General features: G+C 43.5%; 1 protein-coding gene across 2 annotated transcripts in view; it reads left to right on the plus strand.

Annotated features, from left to right (window-relative positions):
• Adcy2 (adenylate cyclase 2) overlaps positions 1-13,687 on the plus strand; it is a 446,582-nt gene that overhangs the window by 404,997 nt on the left and 27,898 nt on the right. For both annotated transcript variants that reach the window (XR_015642825.1, NM_031007.3), the window contains 2 exon segments: positions 2,284-2,430; positions 4,122-4,229. Coding sequence is in view for 1 of the 2 variants with exons in the window: in NM_031007.3 (NP_112269.2) it covers positions 2,284-2,430; positions 4,122-4,229 (255 nt within the window). In the remaining variant the exon portion in view is untranslated.

The raw sequence follows: 13,687 nt of genomic DNA on the forward strand, positions 1-13,687 counted from the left end.
TTCTCTAATGATTCCAAATGTCTGCTTTTTCAGAGCAAAGGATGAACAGTATCCATTCAAGGGCTCTACTCGTGTGTATGGTCTGCCACGAATGCAGGGGTTGGACCTAATTCATCCCTCAAGCCAACTGAAAGCCTTATTGGGTACCTCAACTCCTCTGAGTTCCACTTTCTCCTGACCCCAGCTGTTAATCAGGGCCACACAGCAGAACATTCCCCTAAGCTTTGCAAAGTGATGTGGATGCTCAGAGCCCAACCTTAAGATTGAAACTCATTTGCTCAGTAATGAGGCCCAGATACTCACATTCTTAGAAACCCATAGCTGATTTTCTTATACAGTCTCATCTGAGAACCACAATAAGAGATGACATGCAGACCAAAACTATTTCAGTACAATCATATGTCCCATCTTGTCCCACTCCCAGACAGCTTCAAGATTCCAGCTGGAAAGATAAATATGAAGTCACAGGATCCACAGTAGTAAGTGCCTGGTTGCAAAGAGCATAGCCACCCTACAATCATCTGATAGATGTAAAGTATCAATCTAGCCTTTATGATTGACCTGAGTAATTACATCTTTAGAGGACTAATGCAATTGCTCTGTGCCTCGGTTTCCTTATCCTTAGGTAGTCATGTGTCTTAGTGAAAGTATCATGTGCATAGAAGTGGCCATCCTATCACAAAATGGGCATTTAGTATGTGATGGCTATTATCCCATCTATACTTTATTCCCAGGGGACCACTAACTAATGCCAATGCCAATTGTGGATGGGGATACATGTACTCTTGTCCGTAAGATGAGAATCAGTGCATCTTTTACCACTCTTATTAAATGGTATCAACCAAGATGGGCTCCCAGTTGTTCTCTCTTTGCTGATACCCTGCTTGCTGAGCTCTAGCCAGCATTCTTGGAACATGACCTTGGCAGTCTCCTGTGCTTCAAGTTGTCTACAAAGGAAATGAAGTTCACTTCACAGAACAGCTTTGTAAAGAGATGCTGCGGGCCATCTCAACCACACTAGATGCAGAGAAGAAAGAAGATCCTTGATGCTATTGTTCTTGCAGCGCCTGCCAATTTGGAGACAGTAGCTGAAAGCACTCTAAGATGAGAGCTACCGGGAGTGGGAGCTTGGCGTGATCTGCTTTGCCTTGAAGCTGTTATGATTTCCTTTGGGCGTCATGCCATGAAGTGTTTATTATGGAGGTAAAAACTAGTCCCTCTACGGGGCACTCAAACCTGGAGTTACAGTACTGTTTAAGGATGCACCCTGCCAAAGGATGGGCCTGAGTTCTGGGGGAGCAGAGCTCACTAAGTGTGTTCTTAGAGAGTTGCACCTTTTCTCTGCCAGGCACATGGACAGGATCAGCCCCTGTAGTGCTGTTCCACTCCACTCAGAAGCTATCCATCTGATTTAAACAAACTTTCCTCACACTTCCTAGCAAAGTCATCCCTTCCCAAGCTGCACTGCAAACACAGTGAGACCACGCTGCTCTGCCTGTGCTATGGATAGGCCCTCCACACCTGGGATGAGTCCACCCATAGCCCTTTCTTTCTGAAGACACTGAAGATGAAGATGTCACTATACAATTGAAATTACATGTGCAGGATGCTGCGATTTTATTGTCTGTATAAAAAATGGACTAGGAGTCTTTCTCTACTTGAAGTAAAAAGATATTCCAAGCAAATTCAGTCAGGGTTTCATGCCACGTGGATAAGTGGCCTGGAGTAGGGAGATTCATTCATTCTCTCTGCTACAATTAAAGGAATCACTTCCTTGCAAGAGCCAATAAAATAGAAAACGCAGACTTACATCCAAAGGATGGGGCTGTAACACACTATTATAATGCAATACTGTTCTTTGAGGAATAGATTTTACTTCCCTTCAGTTGCCTAAAGGGCACTTTGTCCTAACTCAGCCTCTGATAGATGAAAACTGTCTGAGGTAAAGAGGACAGGTTTCACACACACACTCCTACTATTAGCTAGTGGCTAAGAGAACTTGTATCAGCATTTTAAAAGTTTTTCTGTCTCAATGGCAGCTATTGAAGGGCTCAGGACTGGGATAATTACAGGTCAGTGGGGTATGTGTTAATAGCATCTTCCAGGAAGCATGAAGAAGGTTCCATTAAAATGGATGGACAGCCTTGAGTGGAGGCAACACTGAGCCTCTGGTGGAGAACAACTGGTGGAGAGTGGAACATCTCGATCTCCACAAGACCACATACCCGAAAGGGCTTTTGTATGAAGGTCACCAAGTGCTCAATCCTCCCTTTTTCTGCACAGGAGCTGTACCACCAGTCCTACGACTGTGTCTGTGTCATGTTTGCCTCCATTCCGGACTTCAAGGAGTTCTACACAGAGTCAGATGTGAACAAGGAAGGCTTGGAGTGCCTGCGGCTCCTGAATGAGATCATTGCTGACTTTGATGATGTAAGTGCCCGGACTTACCTGTAAAGAGGGTTTTACACACACACACACACACACACACACACACACACACACACAGAGAGAGAGAGAGAGAGAGAGAGAGAGAGAGAGAGAGAGAGAGAGAGAGAGAGAGAGCTGAAATTAGTTCTGGACAGTGACATGCCTTCAGACTTGTCTTTCCAACTAATTCTTGGTAGCTCAAGTCATGATCTCAACCTCACTCACTGGATGATTTGGGGGAGAAAATATGTTTTATTTTGAAGTTACTATAACTGCAGGGAGCAGCTCCTAAAACTTGCGTCTAATTCATTAGTAAGACTTTCGAGAAAGGCTCAACCCCCAGGAAAAATAATTGACCAACCCTTTATATATTAAAATATAATTGATCTACTTATGGAAGTAGATTATTGACATCCCTGTGCATATTTCAAGGTCTCTGGCAAATGCCAAATTGAGCTGTTTATGAATGGCAGACTTTATTGTTGACAAAGCATTGTGTGTGGGTAGTACATCATTTTCCAGAGGGGACATGAAACATAGTTTAGACTTTGAAATAGGTGTCATTATTCAACTTGTAATATTCTGTCTAAGAGAGAATAATATGCCCTCTTTTCTGGTAAGAAAGAAAAACCCACACCTGTGATTTCAAGGCCATTGCAGCTGCACCATCCTTATCAATATTATACAAAACAGAAGCTATTTGTCATCTGTGAATGTATGTCCATCCTGATTCATGCAACTTGGGGATAAGTGAGGGTATTGTATAACATGATGGTTTCAGAGCTATGCAGTTCCAAGTATCTGCTGGGTCCTGTGTCTCCTATTCCATCTTCACTGTGAGTTCCCTGTGGATGCTCATGGAGGACTCACAACAATCAAAGACTTCTGCTCTTACACCAAGTGTCTAGTGAAAGGCAATGGCATGTTAGCTGCAGTTTGCCTGCAGCAAGATAGAGGCTTTGCAATATTGACAAGTGGCAGTGGCTATGTGCATATGTGACACCAGGATGGTTCTCACATAATGTCTTTGTCATTAAACCTGGATGATTACTCTCTGAATAGCAGGGGACTGAGAAGGAAAGCATGCCCCTGGTCTTTGGTTGCTGTTGTTCATTTGAGCCTGCCCTCCTGAATGAGTCTCCTCCCATCTCCACTATTCCCCAGTGGCTTCTGCCTAGCTTTAGACTTCCAACCATGCCAGGACAGGGATAAATGCAGAAGCCTATAACTGATGTTGAGACAGAAATGTTAGATTGGGGCCAATGGAAGGGTGAGGTCTTTTTGGGGGGTCTTTATTCTCGTCACCTCCAGCGCTCAGCTGTCAAAGACTGTCCTCAGCACTGATTATTGTAGAATGTGAAGGGAAGACCTTACACACTGATCAGTGTTGTATTGGTGTCATTCGTGCATGGAACTGGGAATTTATTTCCAGCCACTGCCTCTTGCATCATAATTTACGCTGGTTCCTTACCTAAGTTTGACAATTTGTGTATCACAAGCACATCATTGTGTTATCTTCCTCTCCCTGAGGTGATACACATATGAAATACATAAAAGTGTTTGCTCCCTGCATGCTCAAGGTGGGAGTGTGTCTGGCCCTTTGTTGTGGTCTAGGATCCTAGAATGGCTCTGTAGCACCTAGGCTTCAGCTCAGCACCCAGCTGAGTGACTGACTGGTTGTCTTTGCTTTGCAGCTGCTTTCTAAGCCAAAGTTCAGTGGTGTTGAAAAGATCAAGACCATTGGGAGCACATACATGGCAGCCACGGGACTGAGTGCCATACCCAGCCAGGAGCACTCCCAGGTAGGTACACACATGTCAACTGCCTAACAATGCACAGCTGCATCAAGGAGTCGTGCTACAACCAAAACAGACATGCAGAGACCCAGATCTCTATTATATGTACTGCCTGTCCCTGACTGTTCATAGTGCTAGGGGAAAAAAGGCAGGAGTTCTGGAGACTTCGCAGAGTCTTCTAAACCCTGATGCTGAAGAGAAGATGAAGCAATCAATAGTTGATAGGTATCAGATAAATAGTTATATTTAAGACTGAATGATCCAAAGTCTCTCCTTCTCTGCACGTTGACCAGTTCTGGGTCTCTTTGTTAATTTCCACCTACTGCAAGAAGGAGCTTTTCTGATGAAGATTGAGAGATACTCTGCCTATAAGTACAGAAGTATGTCATTAGGAGTCATTTTATTGTTGTGTTCATTTAGCAAAATAATGTTAGTATATTTTCCCCTAGGCCTATGACCTTTGAGTATTTTCAATCAAACAGGAGCTGAGAGTTTTCTCTTAGAGTGTTTTGTTTCTAGATTAGTGTAGACATATCTGTGTTACTTGTTGGATTATTAGAAGATATCAAGAAATAAGACTATCACTTTATCAGGAGAGTAGACATCCTGATCATCTCAACATAGTTTTACATGGAGCCTTCTCTCTGCTGGGTATTGCATGGAATGCACCAGAACACAGTTTCCTGAAAGCAGGTGGAATTCAGAGATAGGAAGGGCTCAGTCCCACGTTCTCATCTCACGTCCATCCACCTCCATTGGAAGAAAGGAAACACAGCCTGAGCCTTGGCCAATCCTCCAGAAGTAACAGGGAGGCCTGTTGCCATCCTAACACTCATGAGAAAAGGATAGAAAGAGTAATTCAGAGTCAAGGAGCATCTTATGGTTGGAGTTTCTATGGCTGTGGTGAAATGACCGAAAATAACAAGGAGAGGAAAGGGTTTATTTCATCTTAAAGTCTGTAGTCCCATTATCCAGGAAAGTCAGATCATGAACAAGGCAGGAGCCTGGAGTCAGGAAATGATACAGAGGCCATGGTGGAGTTCTGCTTACTGGCTTGCTCAGCCCACTTTCTTTTTTCTTTTTTTTATTGGATATTTTTTTACTTATATTTCAAATGGTATTCCCTTTCCTGGTTTCCCAGACATAAAACCCCTATCCCATTCTCCTCCCCTTCTTTTATAATTCTATAAGAGTGTTCCCCACACCACCACCCTCCTGACATTTCCCTATACTGGGGTCCAACCTTGGCAGGACCAAGGTCAGCCCACTTTCTTATACCATCCAGGACCACCTGCTCAAGGATGACACTACACACAGTGATCTGGACCCTCCCATATCAATCATCAGTCCAAAAAATGCCCTCACATACTAGCCTACAGGCCAATCTGAGGGGGGCATTTTTTTTCAATTGAGAGTTCCTCTTCCCAAATAAAGAGTTAGATTGACAAACGAACAAAAAAAGAAATCTAACCAGCTGATTTAGTTACTTTTCTAACTGTGAGGAAATTCCATGACCAAGGCAACTTATAAAAGAAAGCATTTAACTAGGGCTGTCTTACAGCTTTAGAGAGTGAGTCCATGACCTTCGTGTGGGAAGCAGGGTAGCAGACTGGCAGCCATGGTGCTGGAGCAGGAACTGAAATCCTTTATGTTGAGACAACAACCATGAAGCAGAGAAAGAGAGAGAGAGAGCCAACTCAAATGGCATGGACTTTCGAAACCTCAAAGCTGACTCTCAGTAACACACCTCCTCCAACAAGGCCACACGGCCTAATCCTTCTCAAACATTTCTACCAACTGGAGAGCAAGCATTCAAGCATATGACTCATGGGGGTTATTCTCCTTCACATCACCACAGCAGCACAAGAAGTAACCTTCAAATTATTCTCACTAAATGGCCATCAGTCCTCTACGTTAGCTGATTTCTTTCCAAGCCAGCTTAGAGCCTGAAGCAAAAGCCTGGTGCATGCTCTTGCATATTTTTAATAGTTTTGGGGGTGGGGGGGGTCCACATCACAGTAATGTGTTGAAGTAAAAATATGTAAAATAGGTTTTAAAATGCAACATTGTTTAATGTAAGTATCTCATTTATAATCAAAGCAGAACTCATTATAAGTTTTTACTTTCTGTTTTAATAGAAAGGAACAGACTCTGTAAATGCCTTTAATGACCTAGAAAACCTTAGCTACTAAATGTAACATGAAATCCTAATGTGTGGACAGACCCTCTTCCTTTGCCTCAGGCTCCAAAGATGGGCAGCATAGCACTGTCAGAAACTATCTGTCTTGTTTCTCATGGCCTGGCACAGCTGAGCAATGCAGATAGAGGCCAGGAAATCCAAAGCAGAAGTTTTGGATATCTGGTGAGGGCTGTCATAATCCAAATATTAAGTGATATACTCTCTGGAACATTCCACAGATAGAGAAACTGGCAAGGAGCAGTCGCAGACTTGACCAAGACTGAAAGGGAACAAGAGTCATAGAGCAGGTTGCAGACCAGTGTTCAAATGGAACATGCATGCCTCTTTGTCTGTCTGTCTGTCTGTCTGTCTGTCTGTCTGTCTGTCTTTCTGTCTGTCTGTCTGTCATACGGCTGCCACTAACACTGCTTTGCCTTCCTCCTCATTCATTCCTGCTTGATGCTTTCCACCTGCTGTGTGTATAGCTAAGCATGAATACCAGGCATCTCTGTTTCTATCCCGCCTTAGCAACTCACTGTCTGCTTAGGGCCCTGTCCCTCATGAACTGTATCTCTAAACATGTCCTCTCATGCCTGATCTAGAACTCTGCCTTCTGGGCAGGCAGTGTAGTTCACCAGTGATGGTTTTTAGCATAAACAGAAAACAGCTTGATTTCTGCATCTGTCTCCTTATACATAGACTAATATCCACCCCTTCTTTTGTGAGGCTCTTAAAAGATGGCATTTACTATTATTCAAAATATTTCATTAAAGAATATTTTATTTTGTGGTCAATAAAAGAGCTGATAATGGTAATACAGACTCTGTCTCCCACAATGATGTCCTTGTCCTCTCTGGTTGAACTGAGATAAGGGATATTGGGGGGCATAAATGAAATATCATATCCATGCAGGAAATTTCTACCCAGTAGAGACCATTTGTGATTACAATTTTTAATTAGAATTTCAGTAGGTCTTTCAGTGATGGCTTTCTCATTCCATTTTATGAGGTAAAAATGTCAATATTAATGTTAGTTATATTTTCTTTAAAAAGAGAGAGAATGCCACACCCTAAAATGTGCTTAATACTTTATATCTAAAGTTATGAACAAAATGTATTTATGTGACCAAATATTTAGTCTTCACAGTCAAACATTCAATTTGCAGAATATGTAGACATTCTTGAGAATTAATTGGATTTTCTTAAGTCCAAAAGGAGGCAAAATTACATGAATGATGGCCATTTGGAATTCGGCTTTCATTCATAATTGCCTCGACATTGTCTGCTGGCAAAACAACATCCTTATCTACCCGCAAATTAAATACCAAGAGTCCTGACAGCACTCAGCTGAGCCAGGCTTCAGTACCAGCCTCTACTCCCCTTCATTTGCTCTTTAAAATGAAACAGGGAGTTCTTATTTTAAGCACTAGGACAATGTGACTAGAAGATGGCATCGCCTTTAAGAACTGTTGTTCTTAAGAGAATCCGGCATTTGTCAAGAGAGAAAACACTCCAAAGAGTTGGCTCGCATTCTAGACTGCTCTCATTGTTCTGTAACTCATGCCCTGATGATCAAAGGACCTCTGAGGAACCCTATCAGGGTCCAAACTGGGAGCTGACCCACCCCTGTGACCTTGACTTTTATCCTTGTGACCTCCGGCTTCTCGAAGCCCCATTCTGGCAAACCACGTTGATTCCTTTCTATGACTTTTAGATCTCAGTCCGCAGTAGCCAAATGGTGGTCAGGGGATAGTTTTCTTGACCTGCAGAGTGTCGCCTTTTTAAAGATCGTGTCACTGAAGAATGATCGCTCCTGCCCATCGTTGGTTCTGATGACAATGAACTGCAGTAGTGGAAGTAGCTGCTTCCCTCGGTTTGTTCTTCCCTGATTGGCCCTCCACTGTTCTACCCTGCCTCCCTTCCTCCACCTCTGAAGATCTCTGTAGGTCCCACTGACTGCAGAGGAAGCCCCTGCCTTATCCCTAGTCAGTGACCTTCAGTATTATCACTGGTGGTAATTACTGGTTTTAATACCTTCCTCACCAATTCTACCGGAAGTTAAAGACAACACCCAAGGAAGAAAGCTCATTTAATCCCATGTTTGTGTCCTCCTGTTGTATTCCTAATTACATATAGCTCAACACTTTGGAAAGATGTAGCATCCAAGGCTGGAGCAAACCTGGGAGGGGAGACCCTAGCAAGAGAGAGAGGCTTTCTGTCTCACCAGGGTGCAAGCACACCAGGTGTTTGTTCTGCATCGAACTTTGGCATCCATGCTTTCTTAATGATTTTAATTTTAAAATATTCTATTCAAATATTATTTAAATTAATTCATTTGCCCACTATAAGTGAACAAAACAGGCATCAGAGTTTAGGCTTCAGGCTTGGTTAGGACCAGTTAGCATCGGTAGACAGACCTCTAGCTCCACCCAGAACCTGGAAGGCATAGGTTCCTGCTTAACTTACGCTGTCCATTATCAGCCAGCCCAATTCAGCCTCAGGCTCCATGTGAGCCCCTGAAAACTCTGAACTTGCTCATCCAAGGCATCATTAAGTAGAGCTTGCTGGTAGAGCAGTGAACTGGAGACACTTTCATTCAACCGCTACTGTTCCTTGAAAGCCCAAGTTAGGAGTCAGCTAGTATGGCTACTAGGACTCTCATATATACCTGGTGTTATCCAACAGGTGATTCCTTTTCACACTGTGCCTGTTCCAAGGAACTTGTTGATAACTGCTGTTCCGATTAAAGTGTAGAAATGAAAAGTCGGTGCAGCAGTTTCAACATGAGATGCAGAGAATACCGGAAATGCCAGTAGGAATCCACTAGTAGAGAGAGAAGCATCTCGGTGTGTGCTGCGATCTCCCACTGCTAAGTTACAGAAGCCAAACTGCCCACCAGAGCTGGTAGCCCTACTTACTGAAAAGAGTGAAGGGTGGTTTCACTTTCTGCTTGAGTGAGGTTGGAGGCTGTGTATTCTTGTAGAAACACCACAGCTTTCATGGTATGTGATAGGAAAACAAACTCCTTTCTGCTTCTGCACTGTTACTAGGAACCTGTAAACAGAAGAGGGGAAAATGAGCCATCCCTCTCATCTGTGCATACTGAGACTCTCAAAGACTCTTGACTTGCCAGACACTTTGGCCACTATCAATGTCATGCAAAAGTGTGAGAGGCACCCATATTAGCCCAACCCAAGGCAGCTCCCTGCCTTGGTGTTGATAAGTATCCCCAGGTGTCACCTGGTAATGGCTTAGCCTCTGCCTGCTGCTGCACTGAAGAATGGCAACACGCTTAAGAGACAGATCCATTCCTTTCTGTCCATCTTTTTCTCGATCTTCACTTCCAGTCATGAGGAGATCTCATTCCCGGGCAGAGCTAATTCTCTCTCTTTCTGTAGTCATCGGTTACCTGCATTCCTTTGTTTAGTCATGTGGGCCCACGAGACTTCTACATTAGCATGTCTGTGGGTAACATCGAATCTTATTTAGGCAGCCATGTTGTCCAGGGATCATGGATGAAACTTCCCTGTGCTTTAGGAACTATGAATTCACAGTGACTTCCTGGTCACGATATTTCTTCCCTGTCTTCTTCAGTACCTTGAGCTTTTGGTTGCTGAGTTGTGCTGTGTTGTCGCTGCATCTGCTGGCCTGAGTACCATGGGGTCAGTCATTTTCTACATCGTGCTTAATTGTGGTTTTCCATGATGTTACAAGAAGAAGCTCCTTTGATGAGGGGCTACAGCTACACTTAGCTATGGACATAAGGATAACTGTTTATAATGCAGTTTATTTATAATACAGTTAGGGATTATGCTGGTCTGGAGAAGTGATGTGGTAGGCTCTCTTTGACTAGTGATCACTTCACTAGCCCTAGGTAGTTGGCTGAGTTCTCAATACCAGGCATGATTTCCAGTCTGTCGTGAGTCCAGTTAGACATCTGTTCCATCTTCGGTTTTGTCTTACTTTATAAGTGAGAAAACCAAAGCTCAGAGAAGTTATGTGACTCACCCAAAATCACGTATCCAGTGACTGGAGAACTAGAGCTGAGTCTGCTTTCATGTGACTCAGGCAGTACTCACAGAGCACCTTCTCCCATCATAAGCTGGGGATAACAGCTCTCCCTACTCACTAGGGCTGATAGGTACGGTCAGAGTTCCTGAGAGCACCAAGTCGAGAACAAATCTTCCTTAGATAACACCCTGAGTCCCTGCAAGACCAAGAAAGCTGGAATCAGAACACCAGAAATTCCCAACATAGAATATAGTCACACAGCAAGTGACTAGTGGAGAGGGAGAAAAGGAGAGTCATCTCAATTTGGGACTAAATGTTATTAAACAATCACTTGCATTTTTAAAAATCTCGGTAAGCACAGCATTTCATTCCACAGGGTTCCTTGTTAGTAAGATTTCCAAAACAACTAGCTTAAAATATGTGCTTCAGAAATCAAATGAGTCATCTCTGAGTATCTAGGCATTAGTTCAAAATTTGGAAATATCTGGTAGAAGTTATTATTTAAATCATAGGAGAAATGACTGCTTTGTCCTGGCATCAAGGGTGTATCAAGGACTCAGGTCTCGGGAACTTCCATTTTGCTGAGCCCACATAAGTTGTTGCATTGGGTTTGAACCCTCCTCCCTGAACTCAATCATGCCTTACGACTGAGGTCACTTAAAAACCTCCATTCTCAAACAACTGTATGAAAACATGAAAGGGTAGATGGGTAAGGGTATGATGCTGCTCCTTGGTTCAGCAGAACTCAAACCATTTCTTTCTTTTTTTTTCCATCTTTATTAACTTGAGTATTTCTTATTTACATTTCGATTGTTATTCCCCTTCCCGGTTTCCCGGCAAACATCCCCCTAACCCTCCCCCTCCCCTTCTATATGGGTGTTTCCCTCCCCATCCTCCACCCATTACCGCCCTCCCCCAAACAATCACGTTCACTGGGGGATCAGACTTGGCAGGACCAAGGGCTTCCCCTTCCACTGGTGCTCTTACTAGGCTATTCATTGCTACCTATGAGGTTGGAGTCCAGGGTCAGTCCATGTATATAGTCTTTGGGTAGTGGCTTAGTCCCTGGAAGCTCTGGTTGGTTGGCATTGTTCATATGGTGTCTCCAGCCCCTTCAAGCTCTTCCAGTCCTTTCTCTGATTCCTTCAACGGGGGTCCCGTTCTCAGTTCAGTGGTTTGCTGATGGCATGAATTCAATCCCCAGAGTTTGTGTAGATGTGAAAAGAAAGAACCAACTCCATGAAGTTGTCCACACTTGTTCCCCTAAACAAGCATCATACATAAATGATGCAATGATGATGATGATGGTGGTGGTGGTGGTGGTGGTGGTGGTGGTGGTGGTGGTGGTGGTGGTGGTGGTAGTGGTGATGGTCATGATGATGATGATGTAACACTACATCTCCAGCAGAGTCTTTTATAAGGAATACTGGCTGGATTTGTGTCAATTTAAAACACTTTACAAGAATTAGATGTAGTGTATTTCTTAGTGATTGATTGGGGAGGGCAAAGCCCATTGTGGTTAGTGTTATCCCTGAATGTGTGGTTCTGGATTCGGCAAGAAAACAGGCTTAAGCAAGCAACAAGGAGCAAGCCAGTAAGCTGCACTCCTCCATGGCCTCTGCATCAGCTTCTATATCCAGGCTTCTGCCTTGTTTTTAGTTTCTATCCTGACTTTCTTCTAAGATGAACAGTGATATGGAAATATAAACCAAATAAATACTTTACTCCCCAAATTGATATAATCATGTGTTTCATCACAACAAGAGTAACCCTCAGACTATGGTAACAATACAGTTTCATTTATTTGCTTTTTCTAGATTGATGTTCAGCTGACAAATTGAAGAAATCTTTCTTTTTTTTTCTTGATAAACTTATATTTATTGTGACCCAAGACACTGCTTCTTCATCCAATGTGGTCCAGAGAAACCAAAATGTCTGATACCCATGTTCTATATATTCCTTCATCCCTAGAAAGGAAACCTCTCTGGTAATCTCCATCACCATGTTGCAGTCCTTACTGATTGCCAACAGCGTGTTCTCTTTTTGGGCTGGGCTTGTCAGTCGGTACCCACTTCCATTATTGCATCTGTCTTTTTTTTTTTTTAACTTGAGTATTTCTTATATACATTTCGAGTGTTATTCCCTTTCCCGGTTTCCAGGCAAGCATCCCCCTCCCCCGCCCCTTCATTATGGGTGTTCCCCTCCCCACCCTCCCCCCATTGCCGCCCTCCCCCCAACAATCTAGTTCACTGGGGGTTCAGTCTTAGCAGGACCTAGGGCTTCCCCTTCCACTGGTGCGCTTACTAGGATATTTATTGCTACCTATGAGGTCAGAGTCCAGGGTCAGTCCATGTTTAGTCTTTAGGTAGTGGCTTAGTCCCTGGAAGCTCTGGTTGCTTGGCATTGTTGTACTTTTGGGGTCTCGAGCCCCTTCAAGCTCTTCCAGTTCTTTCTCTGATGCCTTCAACGGGGGTCCTATTCTCAATTCAGTGGTTTGCTGCTGGCATACGCCTCTGTGTTTGCTGTATTCTGGCTGTGTCTCTCGAGAGAGATCTACATCCGGCTCCTGTCGGCCTGCACTTCTTTGCTTCATCCATCTTGTCTAATTGGATGGCTGTATATTTGTGGGCCACATGTGGGGCAGGCTCTGAATGGGTGTTCCTTCTGTGTCTGTTTTAATCTTTGCCTCTCTATTCCCTGCCAAGGGTATTCTTGTTCCCCTTTTAAAGAAGGAGTGAAGCATTCACATTGTGATCACCCGTCTTGAGTTTCATTTGTTCTAGGCATCTAGGATAATTCAAGCATTTGGGCTAATAGCCACTTATCAATGAGTGCATGCCATGTGTGTTTTTCTGTGATTGGGTTAGCTCACTCAGGATGATATTTTTCAGTTCCACCCATTTGCCTACGAATTTCATAAAGTCATTGTTTTTGATAGCTGAGTAATATTTCATTGTGTAGATGTACCACATTTTCTGTATCCATTCCTCTGTTGAAGGGCATCTGGGTTCTTTCCAGCTTCTGGCTATTATAAATAAGGCTGCGATGAACATAGTGGAGCACGTGTCTTTTTTATATGTTGGGGCATCTTTTGGGTATATGCCCAAGAGAGGTATAGCTGGATCCTCAGGCAGTTCAATGTCCAATTTTCTGAGGAACCTCCAGATTGATTTCCAGAATGGTTGTACCAGTCTGCAATCCCACCAACAATGGAGGAGTGTTCCTCTTTCTCCGCATCCTCGCCAGCATCTGCTGTCACCTGAGTTTTTGATCTT

The sequence above is a fragment of the Rattus norvegicus genome, chromosome 1, assembly GCF_021556685.1.
Source record: "Rattus norvegicus strain SHRSP/BbbUtx chromosome 1, alternate assembly SHRSP_T2T, whole genome shotgun sequence".
Lineage (NCBI taxonomy): Eukaryota > Metazoa > Chordata > Mammalia > Rodentia > Muridae > Rattus > Rattus norvegicus.